This window comes from Anolis carolinensis, chromosome 3, assembly GCF_035594765.1.
Source record: "Anolis carolinensis isolate JA03-04 chromosome 3, rAnoCar3.1.pri, whole genome shotgun sequence".
NCBI classification, from domain to species: Eukaryota; Metazoa; Chordata; class Lepidosauria; order Squamata; family Dactyloidae; genus Anolis; species Anolis carolinensis.
This window is the reverse complement of record NC_085843.1, coordinates 268,846,254-268,863,068: the sequence shown is the minus strand read 5'-3', so window position 1 is coordinate 268,863,068 and position 16,815 is coordinate 268,846,254. Positions and strand designations below refer to the sequence as shown.

Below are 16,815 nucleotides of genomic sequence, written 5' to 3'. Positions count from 1 at the left end.
GTCCCTGCTTGTAATCTTCTTTGAATTATTAAAATATTGTAATTGTATCCTACACTGCAAATCAGACAAGCTTAGATATATCACTAAAACACAAACAAACACACACACACACACACATATATATCACTAAAAAACTAAAAAGAAGTCAGGACAAAGATAGTTGTGGCTATAATGAAATTTTAAAATGTTTGGCACAGAAATTTCATGGATTTTAATGCTCTGGTGCATGTAAGAGTGCTTCTGCAGACACATAAAAAAGCTACTTCTGCCATCTAACAGCAGCCCCTCTAGCTACTCAAGATGCTATTGGATGACAAGGCTCAACCATACATTTCTTTTGAATGTACATTCAGAATTATTTATTTACAGGTTTCTTTACACATTTTATAGTGATTTTCTTCCCAAAATTGTATTAATGCGAAATGATTTTTTTTGCCTTCAACATATTGGACTGTGTAAAAATACATTTTGTGCAACACAAAAAAGTATTTTTAGAAAATACATTTTACGCACATACAAACTTTTCAGGAAAAAAGTCAAAGCACACATTTTAAAAATCCATTTCTGAAAGTAAAAATTACATTATTTCATGATGGCTTTGATTTTAAAAGTGATGTTTGGGGTTGTTATATCCAGTGTTTGCTATTCATTCAAGGACAGTTTTTGGATTATGACTTAGTCCATATTTTTCCAGTTTATTGGAAAAGAACAGTACACAAATTTAGCAATGTGCACCATTTTTACAGAACACATAGTTCAAGATGTTTGCAAAGCTAGGTTTTTCCATGATTTGCAATCTCAGCAGTCACAGAAAATGGACTTCAAATATAACAATTTTAACATAATCTAAGAAATATTAGCTTCATTTTCATAAACAGAGTTTATTTCATGACTGTTGAGAATGTAAATATTGTTAGGTTTTGCTTAAATGAAATTGTGGGGAGTTATCAACAATACTCTTTCCCTTAGTTTGAAAACACCTGTCCCAAGAATATGAAGTACAACAAATTCCTCACTTGCCTTGCGGACAATTTCATTGTACAGAAGGCAGAAGAGGCAATAAGGAGGTTAGCTATTTTAGATCTGATCCTAACCAATAAAGATGAACCTAGTTAATGGGATGGAAGTGGTGGGATCCTTAGGTAGGAATGACCAGGTTGTTCTGGAGTGTGTTCTAAAGTTGAAAAGGGAAGCATAGTCAGACATGCATTCTAGACTTTAAGAAAGCTGATTTCAGTAAATTTTGGGAAATACTGGTCATGATACCAGAGCAGAATACAGACCAATGGAAGTAGGACATAGAGCATAAACTACAGGTAAAGAGATTTCATTTAAATGTTAGGATGAATTTCCTAACACTAAGAGTTGTTTAACAATATAATACACTGCCTTGGAGTGTGATGGAGCTTTCTTCTCTGGAGGCTTTTAAAGACTGGATGATCATCTATTGGGAGTACGTTTATTGTGTATTCTTGCATGACAGGATTGAATTGGATGGGAATTGCAGTCTTCCACTACTATATGTGACAACTGTAACAGAAGAACGGAATGCGAATTTCAGAGGTATTAAATTAATCCAGTACCATAATTTGTGTATAATCTTACCACTTTAACTTCTACGTGACCTAAAAAAATCACTCCTATAAAGGAAAGTTCTGTTGAGAAGACTTGATAGCTGCTGCCCATGGATTTTGGTCACTGGTTGCCTAATTATATGTTTATACTTACTTCATATTACTCATTTGTACTATGAAATTAGAAAACAATGTCAACTCTGCAACAAACTTTCACAATGAAGAAAATTATTTAAAAAGCTATAAGGCTGGATATAGGTACATCTGTTTAGTGGTTCTGTAACTCTGATATACTGATATTGTCTAAGATGAAATAGCATTGTTTCAGCCCACTAAAGTATACTTATGTGTAGATCTTTTTTGCCTTTGTACCTTCATACATGACTGAATCATGATGGCACCTGACAAGAAAAAATCAAACAGTGGTTTTATGAGAGACATCAACTAATATGATAGATGCGCAGTAGAAAAACCTGCGCATCTATCATACAGAAGACAACCCTTTCATAGCTATATACCTAACATACCCCTTATATGGTTGCATGTACACTGTATACAATCTTATTTTGAACTTTCTTTAAATAAAAATAAATTATCCTAATACATTTGGCCGCTTTTGCAGGTCACAGAAAATGAATCTTGCAACCAGTCATTTAGAATAATAGAAATACAAATCCCAACCGTATTCACTATTTTCTTTCAAGAAAAAAAGGCCATCAGTGTTGCACTCAACAATCTCCTGCATGTTGTCAGACTTATTTTTGTGTGCTCTTTTCTTACTTTTTCAGCAACTATTTTTTTAAAATCCCTTCCTTGTTTAGCCAAAGTCAGAGTCAGGAATAGTTCAGCATATAATTGCCTCATAGCCCTTCACTTATCATACCACAACTTACTCATTTTCCTCTTCAAAATGTGAAGACCCCCAGAATCTCTGAAAGATGTAACAACACCTGCCACTTCACTTTTCACACCTTAGAAGTGTTAGAAGTACTGCTGAAACAACAGGGTCTTTCTGCAGTTAGCATGTAAAACAGAGATGTTCCTTTGTGTGTGCGCGTTACAAAAGCTTAAGGAGAATTTACATTCTATTTCTAGAACTTCTCACTACAAGAAAGAGTGGGATTCTGTAGATAGAAGACATAAAATATGAGTACTTGTGATTTTGAAAAAGCCAGAGTTCAAAAAATCAAGGGCATTTGAAGAGACCAAAGAGATCAGATGTATAATTCCTTTCAGGTTTATAATTATGCCCGAGAGATCAGAACATCATTGCTTTGCATTTTATAGAGGGAAACATGCATATGTTCAGTCATGTCTATCATGGAAGAGGAAGAATTATCACATTCATATTGAAATGTGATTGCCTCTCTACAAAACTTCTTTTGTTTCTATTAATTGTTTTGGGAATTACCTTGGGTCCCACTGTGAGAGAAAGGCAACATATAAATGCAATAAATAAAGAAACTAATTGAAGACCACAGGAATTAGGAAGATGCTCATGAAGTTTCACATACCTAAATTTCTGTTAACTATGGCCTTTTCTGGTTTTTAAAAAGTGAGACTATATTATTGATCACATGCCCACTCAGCTCCACATCCTTAACCTCAAACAAGAAGGAAGTAGGTAAATGAATATGACCTTTTTCGAGATCTATAGCATATGTTGACAAGAGATAGATAAGCTCTTTAGTTTTAAATTACTCCCATATTTTGAGGTCATCACTCATTACTAACCAAGTACCATTCAATGCATTAAATGAGACTTGAATGCAATTATATGAAAATGTAATTTAATATATTTTTCACAAAATTGCAGGGGCTCATTAGGAAGTCAGGCCAAAACTCTTAAAATATCAAGGATAATGATATTAGAGCATCAATGAAACCAGACTCATAACAGTCTCTCTGTGCTTATCTAAATTCCTTCTTTTCCCACAAATCATTAATTAAAACAGATTGTGAAGGCTTCTGAAAAGGTCATCTGTATTTATACAGGAATATGTAAACACAGCACAACATTTTGGTAATGCATAGCCCTTCATAAGCCACATTGCAAGACTGCAACAAGATGATAATGAGGTCATTTATAAGCCTCAGGCAACAATATATATATATATTGTTTTCTTTTAGGGAAGCCAAAGTAATGTTTATTGGTTTATATTCCCAGAACTATATTATTTTAAACAAGTACATACTATGACTGAATAGCAAGAAAATTGGCTACATAATTAATGAGTACATAAACCTGGGAAAATTTATTGCTACTGTTGCCATAACAAGCTCAGCTGCTTCCTCGGATGTGTACCTAGAGCTAAACAAGTGAGCTCTCAAACACAGATATGTGGCCCAACACTAATTTAAAGCTTTATCTTTGACAGCAAATGAGTAATCCATGGGTGGGCAATCTCTTCAAAATCAGACATCTTATAATCTCTGTTTTTACTGTTTTATTGTGTCATGAATTCTGAGTTTCTGCCTCTTTTCAACAAAGTATAAAAAATATGAATGCTCATCTCATTTTGAAGTTTTCCTTCAACACATACAAGAAACATATATCATGTAGAAAATTCACTATATATGTATCCACAACTGAAGACAAACCTGAAATTTGTGAACAAAAAACTGTTCACTGATATTTCCCATGAATGAGAACTTGTCATGACCCATGTAAAGAAACACAAAAGTATTACGCACATCTTAAAGCCTGATCTCTCCAACCTGAATAGCAAACATAGGATGTGAAAGAATGTAAATAAATGTAGGGTGGAGAGAATTCCCATGCTCTTTAAAGGTTGAAATATGTTGAGGTTTCATTCTGAAATCACTACATCACAATATAAGCTTTGTTTCATTGACTGAAGCTACTCTCATTACATGAACATATAAAGCTGCCTTATACAAAACCAGACCACCGTCTCCTGTAGCTTTGTTTAGCTATGGATCCCCTCACTCTGCTCCCTAAGAGTTTTACAACTGACCAAGGTATGGAATGATCTGAAAATCTTTTTTAAAACATATCACATATTCAAACCACTGCCTCAAATATTCAACTTTTACCATTATTTATATAGCCACCAATCAAAAACAAACACACTTTTATTTGCATATGCTTTCATGCAAACTTGCTCACTTTTTCTAATCTTCTTGTTTTATTTTATAAACTCTCAGTTTCTCATAAGATCCAAATGTGATAGAGAACTTGCTAACTTCTCTCCAGTTTAAGCTCCTCCTAAGTCCCACAGACTCCAAATGTAGCAGGGCACCTTTGTAATTATAGGTGCGTTTACCTAGTAAACTACACAAATAGTGGGCATAGTATGGCCCAAATCTGGTCTTACAGGAGAAAAATTGAAAGGAGGCTTTTCTGGAAGCCTTTGAATAAGTTGAAACTTAACAAATCAAAATCAGAACAAAAATGTCAAGCCACTTATGATTTATCTGTTTTGGTTTTTCTTCCTGTTTACTTGCTATGGCCTGCAGCAGTCACTGGAGATGAAAATTTGTCCCCTGCCCTGTCAAATCTACCCATCCTTGCTTTACACAAATATCCTATAATGTAGTAATGAGGATCTGCAGCAATGAAAAAGGGTGTGCAAGAGCATACAACATCTTGCTACATATCTGTATCTGGGCTAGGTTTTGCACAAAAAAAGGGGGGGATATTAAAAGGCAATTTATTGTGCCTTGTAGCTGTTATTTCTCCCTGAAGAATTATACTCCAGAATAAGATTTTATTCACACTGCAACTGTCTATGACCTTCAAAACACAGTATTTGAGGGCACCCTTCAGAATATCATATAATGCAGCAAAACATCATGCAGCAGGAAAGGAAATGATAAAAAGTAAGGTATATGCACAACCTGTCATAAACATATCCATCATAAATCAGGATTTTAAAATACTACACAGCCTTACATAATATTTCAAGTAAGTGTTCCAGTGTGAGTCTGTCAGATGACCAGCAATAAACACCCGTACAAATTAAAGCTGAAGACCTGAAGGTACAAGTGCTGCACGAAGCTCAACTATATAGTCAGTATACTTAAGGTCACACTTATTCAACAGATAATTCAAAATTTACTAAAATATTCAATTATTTAAGATTCAGCCATTGTTAGAATGGCTATCAATTTAGGAACAAGGACCACAGAACTACGGTAAAATTCAAATAGATCACTTTAAACCCCTGGTATCCCCAGCTTAAAGGGGACCAGGCAGTAAAAGCTTGGAAAGCATCAGAGATCATAGTCTATTACTATGATGTAGTATTGTGCTTTTACAATCCATAATGATATTAATCATAGCAGACAAGGCAATTATAGACATTTAATGAATGCTGTGTATGTAGTATCATAACATAGCAAAGACATAATATGAATCTCTCCTTTGGTCTTTAGGTTCTTCTTTTAAAATAAAATACAATAAGCCCTATTTCTCCATCCTAATCTTTATTTTTCTTTGCCATGTCTTACATAAGGAACTCTATTTGATGTGGCACTTCAATGACTCCTTCAGTCATGTTATTAAGAGGTGTCTCAAGATTTTGTGTCTTTTCCTCCGTTTCCCATACTTTTGGTCTTACACTCTAAAAAGAACAGCCAGGCTTGGAGCTTTACTGTCTGCACAGTGGCTATCTATTGAATGTATTTAAATATTATTATATTGAAAGCAAAACTAAATAGGTGTGCTTTAAAAAAAACCCTGCGCATTACATATTAACCGATGTGCCACAGTCATAAAGCAGCTAGGAAACAGGAGTTAAAACTCCCTATCTGTTTGTTTATAACTGCTTTTCAGAACTATGGTGTTATTTTTTCCATGTTTGTTCTGACTGCTTTTCAGGACTAAGGTGTTATTTTTCCATGTTTATTCTGATTTGCTAAGATTTCCTGCTAGCACTTAGTTTTTTTAAAAAATTAAAAGGACAAGAATACATTCATAAAGCATACACTTCAAATATTTTAGCCAGCATTCTAGTGAGTTAAACTACTTGCACAACAGATTTTTTTACTTGCACAAACATAAAGGGGGGGAACCACATGTTATGTCGATGGAGTTTTCAACAGTAATGATATTCAATAGGATTTTGGCCTTTAAAACAGTTTCTAGTATTAATTATATGTGAATGTTTTACAAGCATAAACTTACTTTAGATTGGTGTATTTTCTGACTTTTTATGCTAAATTTTTCTTTCATTTCTTCCAAGAGATGCTTCAAATCTCTCTCCTCCGATGTTCCAAGATATTTTTGGTTAATATGGAGATAGCAATGCCACTTGGCTGATTCAAAGCCCCAATGGCAGGTCCTCTTGTCAGGAGAGCGATGAGAATGCATCACAAATGTTTGGGGTGAAAACATCCCATAGCATTCAGAACACTGGATACAAGGAGAATCTGGCTGAAGATAAAACTGTGGAGCAAATAAACCCTGGCACTTGCCCAAACATTCATGCTCTACTTCAAAGGCACTGCCAGACTCTTTTAGTTGGATCAGCGAACCTTTACCATGAAGTAGGTTGCCATTCTGAGGGAAAGTGCGAGGGCGCAGTAAAGCATTGCATAGTCTCTGAGCATCAGTCAGTGTTATCAGCCCACATGATGGAGCATTAAATGGAAGAATTCCCAAAACCTTTAAAATGTGAAGTTGGTCAGAAGTGCACCTAGAGCAGTAGATATAAAGATCATCACACACTGTGTTAATTTGCTGTAGAGAAAAATCACGGAGCACAGAATTCAAAACTTGAGGCAGACAAAGTCTTTTTTCTCCTCCAACTTTAAAGCAAGATATAGACTCCCCCTCTAGTAAAGTCTGAGTCAACTCTGTAGAGCTGTCGGAAGGAACAAGTAATGGACCAGGAAGGATCTGGGGTGATGGAAGAGGTACGAAAACAGAAGACGTGCTTTCTTCAGAATGGCGAGCAGAAAATGCTGCTGGACCACCCAATGAACTCTGGCTGCTTAAGTGGAACTGTGCCAATGTATGCTTCAAACCAGGATTTAAGTTCAAAGGCTCAGATACTGCAGCAATGTTTGGTTTGGCACATTCCTCATTGTCCTCCATAAGATGTTCTTCACATTCATCCAGCTGTTCCTTTTTTATTGTTGACAATTTATGCATCATAGCTTGCATTGTATCCTTTATATGTGATTCCGTCATTGCTTTTTTGGGTGGAGGGCTGCCATCTTCATGTATTATGCTCCCCTTTTGTTTTGAGTGACCCAAGGAGAAATTTATCTTTGCAGTTTCCATGGCTATTTTTTAAATATGTGGATATGAAATCTGATCGCAGACAGTTTGTTCAATTCTCAATTTCAATTTCTTTCAATATAGCCACTTTCATTGCAGTAAACATGCAATACCACTTATACTGGCAATTTCACCACTTTGCATTTAGTAACATAGCCCTTACATGCAGGTACGTTTGTCATTTAAGAACACTTTTTCAGTGTGACAAATAAAACTGTAAAACTCGATTTATATACAAAAAAGATTTCACTTGAACCTTTGAATCACTGGTCTCAAAAATAACCCAATGATTTAATCCAACCGAAAAATACAAAGCCTAATTCTGAAGATTTCTATTTTACAAATGTGCAGGTTCTTCAATTTTTCTTTTAACTGAACATAAAAATACACAAGTGCTAATATGCTTATAGGCTGAGACATACATATTTCAAAATTATGCTTCTAGATGATAAAGGAACTGGAGGCTTCTATAGGAGATTCCTGCGCTTATTGATATCATAGGTAAAAATCTCTACTCATTGAGCCATGAAAATGTCCACCTCCAACAGCATCAATATTTGTTCACCGATAAATCTGTTATTGGAAACTGATCCCACTGTGTTGGCTGCAATTATATGCATGAACATGGATGTTGTGAATCCCATTGTTCATTTAATAATGAAAGCACGATCCCAGCCATCAGCAAAGTAAACTTCTTGGGCTAGTAATTCATTTCTCTGTTCATCCTTTCATAGAATCTAAATTTGGGAAGAAAAATAAATAAATAATTATCAGTTAGAAATATGATTAATATTTGCTTTATACAGTACTTTCTAAAGAGTGATGTTGTCACATTCAGCCAGACATTAAAATACAAAACACACAAAAGGACTAAAGTCTTTTGATAAAATAAGAATGTAAATGTGCAGTAGAGGTTTTCTCTAGGCAAAAAAACCTCCAAGTATCATTTATACACTATATCAGTCAAGAATAGTCTAATAAGAAATGCTGCTGCATTTTTATTTTTAGGGCCAAATTATTCACAATGTAACAATCTTGATCAGATCTCCGGAAATCTTTTCTTTCCCCCCTTCTGGTTAGCTGAAAAATATCTACAGTAGCACAAAATGGGGAAATTCTAAATATTTAAATTATTTTTCCTATTCTATTTTTCCCTCCCCACCACACAACCACCCTATCTAGGATTAGCCCTTGGGTGAGTTGAGATGTGTATTTATACTTCTTTCTGTTCCCCATGCTGTCTACAGTAGAGTCTCACTTATCCAACATAAACGGGCGGGCAGAATGTTGGATAAGCGAATATGTTGGATAATAAGGAGGTATTAAGCAAAAGCCTATTAAACATGAAAATTAGGTTATGATTTTACAAATTAAGCACCAAAACATCATGTTATACAACAAATTTGACAGAAAAAGTAGTTTAATATGCAGTAATGCTATGTAGTAATTACTCTATTTACAAATTTAGCACCAAAATATCACGATGTATTGAAAACATTGACTACAAAAATGCATTGGATAATCCAGAATGTTGGATAAGCAAGTGTTGGATAAGTGAGACTCTACTGTACTTCATCTATCCATCTGTGCCCATTCCTCGTCTTCTGATTATTTTCTACCTCTACTCTTTTAATATGCCAACTATTCAGTTAATATTATGAGGGTCAGACTCTCATGAAATATAGTTTCTGAAGTTAGCTAAAGCACTAAACAGAATGCAAGTGGCTCAGGAACATGCTGCTTAGCTGAGCTTCTCTCCACATACTCCTGTTAATGGGACAATCCATCAGCCTCTATCCTAATTTGAAGGTACACAAAATCTGAATGAAGTAAGCCTGTTGCTTAATGACATGCTGCAGAATTCATGTCCGCTTTTTCTTCTGCCAGCGTACTGCTTTAAACCACCACTACTTGTATCTATGTGACCCAATATTTCTTTCTCCATTTTCTCCAAATCCATAATCTTAGTAGTTTCACACTCCACATGCATGAAATCCTCTGCCTTTTTCTGTAAGAACCTATGAATCTGCATGTGAAGTAAGTTGCTTGAAAAGAATATGAAGGACAAAAATATCCATTATTTGCAAATCAATTGTTTATTTAAATATACATTTACATATGCTTTACAAATAAGTAATCTTAGAATTATGGAATGTAAAGAAGTCAAACTTATACTTCATTAGGAGACATTTGAGAAAATCAAAAGGTACTGTTATCCTTTCAAACCAGCCACATTCAAATAGGAACTTGCATTCCAACCACATTCATTTTACATTCAGAGTAATTTTTATCTCTTCTGAAAAATAAAGTTAGATGAAATTCCAGTTATGGAAGTCCTTTTCCCACACCACCTCTACTACAAAACACTGGAATTATTTTTTATCAAAGTTACCTCAACTTAAAGTCTTTAAATAATAAACTTTGCCTTTACTGTTCCAGTCAAGGTTTCTGTTATTATTTCTGGAGGAAAAATCTATCCTTGGCAATAAAAGCTCTCCTGCAGCTGGCTTCAAAAATCAACTTTCATTTCCCATTACTAAACTATTATGAATTCAACATATTCTCCTTCTTCAATTGCATATCAAAACAAGATAATTCTATCTTTCCACTTCCTGGAATCATATCCTTTAATACTGACATTCTCCTCCTAGTGCTATGAAAACCATGGAAAAAAATTCTGTCTAATTTATATCTACACAGATTTTCATAACAAATAATTTCCTTTATTATTACCTACTCAAATGACCTTGATGCAGAACTTAGAGTGCAAAAATATCTCACAAAATTCTACCTCAAACTGCACTTTACAGTAATTATCTTATGCTGCACACCTATATACAAATTACTAGCTAAAGTTTCCTATGACAGTCTAATTACCTCCCTCTCAGATCCTGTTCTTTTAAAGCAGTGGTTCAAAAATTGTATTTCAGGAAAGCCTGAAACACAGAAGGGATTTTCAATTAAAAGATGGAAAACAAACTTCCCTGAAAGCTCAACTCCACAATTCCCTCTCTGTACAGCACAGAGACGGAAGGTGTACTTGGGGACACCTTTCTGAGTTTAATATAAAGCCAAAATGTGTGTCTCAACCGTAACAAGAAGCATACCTGGAGAAGGGGTTTTATACACGCATAAAATAATTCAAAAAAGGTTCCCTGAAGATAAACCTCTTCACAGGTTTAGTAAGATATAGCATGTATACATACTGCAAAATCATTGCAGTTTGATAGCATTTTAAATGTCACAGATTCATTCTAAACAATCCTGGGATTTGTAGTTTGGAGAGGCTCTAGGCCTCTCTGACAAACTAAATCACTCACAAAATTCCAGAGAACAGAGCCATGGTAGTTAATGTGGTATCAATATTATGCAGTGTGGATTCAACCTAAGGCCTCTTCCACACAGCTGCAAAAAATCCACATTGAACTGAATCACATGGCAGCATGGACTCAGTGTAGAAGGGCCCCAAGATACCCCCTTTGCTCTCCCATAAACTCTCAATCTCATTCGATGGCAGGAAGGGCAAGAGCCTCTTCAGTGCCTGCTCCCAGACTCTGGGTCCTTCCACACAGCCATATAACCCAGAATATCAAGTCAGATAATCCATAATATCTGCTTTGAACTGGGTTATCTAAATCCACACTTCCATATAATCCAGTTCAATGTAGATTTATACAGCTGTGTGGAAGGGGACTCTAAAACCCTAAGAGAACAGGCTCCCTTCTACACTGGCATGTATCCCAGGATTTTTTTTTCTAGATTATCAGCTTTAAACTGGATTATATGAGTTTTCACTGCCAGATAAACAGATCCTGGGATATAGGGGCAGTGTGGAAGGGGCCCTGGATGACTCTGTTCCTGCTTGCCTTCCATAGGCATGTGAAAATGTTCCTCTGGCAGCAGGCATTTAGGAACTGACAAGGGATGTGCTGCTGGGGACACTGCAATTGAGATTTTTGGAGTGGGTGCGGAGTTTTAATGCCTTTTAACAGCTTTAATGACAGACACGATTAATATTTTTAAAGCTCTATTTATGTTTTAGTACATATACAATACACCGTTTCCATTTATTTCATATTTATTGTGAGCCACCTTGAGTCACTACACTGGGAGAAAGATGGGAAAGAGATAAATAAATAAAACCCAGAACAAAATATTTAAAGTGTACTAGACCAGGCATGGACCAACTTCAGCCCTCCCTCCAGGTGTTTTGGACTTCAACTCCCACAATTCCTAACAGCCCACTGGCTGTTAAGAATTGTGAGAGTTGAAGTCCAAAACACCTGGAGGGAGGGGCGAAGTTGGCCCATGCCTGTGGTAGAAGTTCCCTCGCAGACAAATCACATTCTCTATTTTTGAATCCTATGTATGCTGAGGCACCATCTCCTTCAAAAGTCCCCCCTCTCTGTACCAGACTCTCATCAGTGGGACTGACTCCGCTTTGTGGAGAATGATTAGCTGGACCCAAATCAAACCGCAAATAATGATTCCTGACAGACACTAGAAGCTCCTCTCCCTCATTTTCAAATGGCTGAGTGAAGACTGTTCCTGTTTATTGTCTAAGGCTTTCATAGTCAGAATCACTGGGTTGCTGTCAGCTTTTGGGGCTGTATGGCCAAGTTCCAGAATCATTCTCTCCTGAGGTTTCACCCACATCTATGGCAGGCATCCTCAGAGATTGTGGTTTGTTGGAAACTAGGAAAGTGGGGTTTATATATCTGTGGAATGTCCAGGGTGGAAGATACTCTTATCTGTTTTGAGTGTGGATGCTTAACACTGAATAGCTTTATAGCTTCAAAGCTTGGCTGCTTTGTTCCTGGGGGAATCCTTTATTGGGAGGTGATTTGCTGGCCCTTATTGTTTCTTGTCTAGAGTGTTTAAATACTGGTGGCCAGATTTTGTTCATTTTCATGGTTTTCTCCTTTCTGTTGAAATTGTCCACATGCTTGTGGATTTCAGTGGCTTCTCTGTGTAGTCTGGCATGGTGTTTGTGAGAGTGGTCCAGCATTTCTGTGTTCTCAAATAATATGCTGTGTCCAGGTTGGTTCATCAAGTGCTCTGCTATGGCTTTTTTTGGGAAGTGAAACCCTAGAAGCAAGAGCCCGGCGGCGGCCTCCTTCCTCCCCTCCTCCCTCCCCCGGAATTTCCCTTCTTTGCCCTGAACTCAACTCCTTCCCTTCCCTTCCTCCCCGCCGCCGCCGCCGTCTCAGACGAGCCTGCTGTGCTACAGACGCTCCTCCTTCCCCAAAGGGAGGTGAGGAAGGTTAAGTCTAGCAGAGGCTGCAGACACAAGGGAGGCCGAGGGAGGAAGGAGAGGAGGAGGAGGAGGAAATAAAGGGATGGGTGGGTTTAAAAGCGCCCTCCGACCCAAACCTTGGATGGAAGAAGAGGAGAGGAGGGAAGGGGGCTTTTAAGGCGCCCTCCCACCCAAGAGACCCCTCCCCAATGGGAACGGGGAGCCTTCAAAGCTTTAAAGGAGAACCTTTCTCTTCCCTCTTTGCCTTCTTATTCAACCCAAGCAATCTTCTTCGATGGAGGGGAGGAGAGGTCGTTAAAAGGCGCTTCCTCCAACGCAAAGACCCCCGCCCAGGATTTTAAAGGGGAAGGAGGCTTTAAAGGCGCACTCTCCTCTTTCCTGCCTTTCCCTCCCCCCTCGCCTTCCAATCTCAATCGAGATAAATGAGGGATAGAGACACATAAATATAATAATTGTCATAATAATAATAATAATAAGAGATAATCATAATATTTCCTGCACTTCTCCCCCCGTTCTCGCCTTCCAATCTCAGGCCCCTTCCACACAGCTGAATAAATTCCACATTATTCGCTTTGAACTGGTATATATGGCAGTGTGGACTCTGATAATCCAGTTCAAAGCAGATATTGTGGGATTTTTCTGCCTTGATATTCTGGGTTATATGGCTGTGTGGAAGGGCCCTCAATCGAGATAAAAGCGGGATATAGACACATACATACAATAATGGTCATAATAATAATAATAATAATAATAATATTTCCTGCCTTTTCCCCCACCCCTCTCGCCTTCCAATCTCAATCGTGACAAAAGCAGGATAGACACATAAATATAATAATTGTAATAATAATAATAAGAGATAATAACAAGAGATAAGATAATAAGAGACAATAATAATAAATAATATATTAATAGGAGATAATAAGAGATAATAATAAAATAATAAGATACTTGTGTTGTATTTTGAAATGGTCATATGACTAGTCAAATAAATAAAATTATTATTAATAATAGATAATATTATAATAAAATACGAGATAAAATTATAATAATCATAAAATAAATATAATAACAGATATAAGAGAAAATAATATTATAATAAGATATAATATGATATAATAATATTAGTATAAGAGACAAGACAGAATATTATTATAAGATATAAGAGATGATAAGAGATAATAAGAGATAATAATATAATAAGAGATAAGGGATAATTATAATGTACTAATAAGAGTAATAATATTATAAGAGATAATATTACAATAATAAGAGATAAGACACAATATTATAATAAGATATAATATAAGAGATGATAATAATAGATAATAATAAGAGTAATAATATTATAAGTGATAATAATAATATAAGTAATAATATTATAATAATAAGAGATAAGACACAATATTATAATAAGATATAATATATGATGATGATAATAATAATAATTAATAATAATTAATAATAATAATTAATAATAATAGACACTTGGGAAGTCTTCGACTTGTGATTTTGTGATATGAAATCCAGCATATCTATCTTGTTTGCTGTGTCATAATAAAATAATAAGAGATAATAATAAGAATAACTATCACCCCCTTTTGGCCTCCCCTGCCAGTGGGAGAGGGGACCAAGCCCAACCTCCTCTTCCCCTCATGAATATTCATAAGCTATACCCCCCTCGCGAATGTTCATAAGCTGTAACCCCTCGTGAATATTCATAAGCTGTACCCCCCTCATGTATATTCATAGTCTGCCCCCTGACACACATAGGAACAAGGCCTTCCCCACCAAAAAGATACACAAACGAAGGAGCAATTCCTCCTCCTCCTCACGCTGCCCAAGCCCAGCAGACAGGAGACCTTTCTCCTCCTTTTCGAGTCCCACACAGGCAAGCATATAGACATAACATATCCACACAAGGGTTTAAACCCGGCTCTGTCCCCTTTCCCCCCTCAGATTTACCTCAGAGTGACCCTCCTGTGAGAGAGATCTCGAACGAAGGGACCGATGTCTCTGTCTCTCTCTCTCTCTCTCTCTCTCCGTCTGTCTGACGACGCGCCGCCTCCCCGTGACCTCACTGCGGAGACAGAGACAGAGGAGGAGGAGGAGGACGTGATGGAGACGGAGACGAGGCGGCGCGCGGGCACGAACCCGACGACGGCAACGCGCACGCGCGCCCCGCCGCCAAGCCCCGCCCACCGTCTGGACTCCGGCTCCGAGGGAGGGAGGGAGGGAGGGATGGGGGCAGTGACGTCATATGTCTCTTCCCTTCACACAGAAAGGAGTCTAGATTTTAGAAGCCAAGGCCGAGGCCTAGGCTAAGCCTGGGCAAACTTCAGCCCGCCCTCCCAGGCCTTTTGGACCTCAACTCCCATCATTCTTAACAGCCCTGCGCCCAAGTTGGCCCCATACCGATTTTGACACTTTCCTGGAGCATGGAGGGAAGCTTGGTATCAAGGAAGGAAGGGGGGGAAAGTGTTGAGCAAGTGGGGCATATTAACAAAAGACCCTCCTCATAAACAAGGCAGGGGCAAACTTGGGCCCACTGGGTGTTTTGGATTTCAACTCCCACAATTCCTAACAATTGGCTGTTAGGAATTGTGGGAGTTGAAGTCCAAAACACCCGGAGGGCCCAGGTTTGCCCCTTCCTGTCATAAATGCACAACAGAGTAGCTTGTTAGCAGCAACATGACCCAGCACCAGTAGTGAAAAGTTATACAAATATAGTAGAGTCTCACTCACACTTGCTTATCCAACGTTCTGGATTATCCAACGCATTTTTGTAGTCAGTGTTTTCAAATCATTGTGACATTTCGGTGCCAAATTCGTAAATACAGTAATTACTACATAGCATTACTGCATATTGAACTACTTTTTCTGTCAAATTTGTTGTATAACGTGATGTTTTGGTGTTTAATTTGTAAAATCATAACCTAATTTGATGTTTAATAGGCTTTTCCTTAATGCCTCCTTATTATCCAACATATTCGCTTATCCAACATTCTGCCGGTCCGTTTATGTTGGATAAGTGAGACTCTACTGTAACAAAAACACACAGATCAATGTTATCTCTTCCTTAGGAGGCTTTTCTTTATAGCAAAATAATATGGTCTCACTACATAAAGTTCTTTATACTTCTATTTTTGTTTTCAGGCTGGGCTCCTTTCTCATGCAGATAAACAGCTTCCAGCTTTGCTCTCACAGAGCCTCCTCTCACACGGAACTTACACAGGAACTTCTCACAGAGTAGCTTTGCACACAGCAGCCATCACACTGGAGCTTCACACATGAGGCCTTCAACCTGGAGCTTTTCTCACCGAAGCTTCTCACACTGAGGCCTACTCTCATACGCCTCAGGACGACACTAGCTCTTGGCCCACTAACTCTAACAGGCTTCGGCCTACTCACTCCCCTCAGGATGACACTACCTTGGGCCCACTAACTCTTAACAGGCATTGGCCTACTCACTAGCTTATTTAACCTTTTCAGCACTTGACTCACATTTTTGTAATTAAAATGCCTAGTTAATTTTTAATAATTCTGACAAAAAAGGAGAGAGGTAAGGTAGGTAGGTAGATAGATAGATAGATAGATAGATAGATAGATAGATAGATAGATAGATAGATAGATAGGAAGATAGATAGATAGTGTTGTAGCTCAGCAAGTGGCTGAGGATTTCTCTGGGCCCTTCCACACAGCCATATAACCGAAAATATTAAGACAGAATAACCAACAAT

The 16,815-nt window shown here is 37.3% G+C and overlaps 1 protein-coding gene across 1 annotated transcript in view; it reads right to left on the bottom strand.

The window, feature by feature from the left end:
* The window catches only part of skil (SKI like proto-oncogene), a 44,256-nt gene extending 29,029 nt beyond the window's left edge, over positions 1 to 15,227 (bottom strand). The window contains exons 1-2 of the mRNA XM_062976764.1: positions 15,041 to 15,227; positions 6,724 to 8,558 (exon numbers count right to left, since the gene is read on the bottom strand). Of these exons, the coding sequence (XP_062832834.1) occupies positions 6,724 to 7,824 (1,101 nt within the window). The 5' untranslated portion in view covers positions 7,825 to 8,558; positions 15,041 to 15,227. The remainder of the gene's footprint in view (positions 1 to 6,723; positions 8,559 to 15,040) is intronic.
* Between the last annotated feature and the right edge of the window lie 1,588 nt (positions 15,228 to 16,815).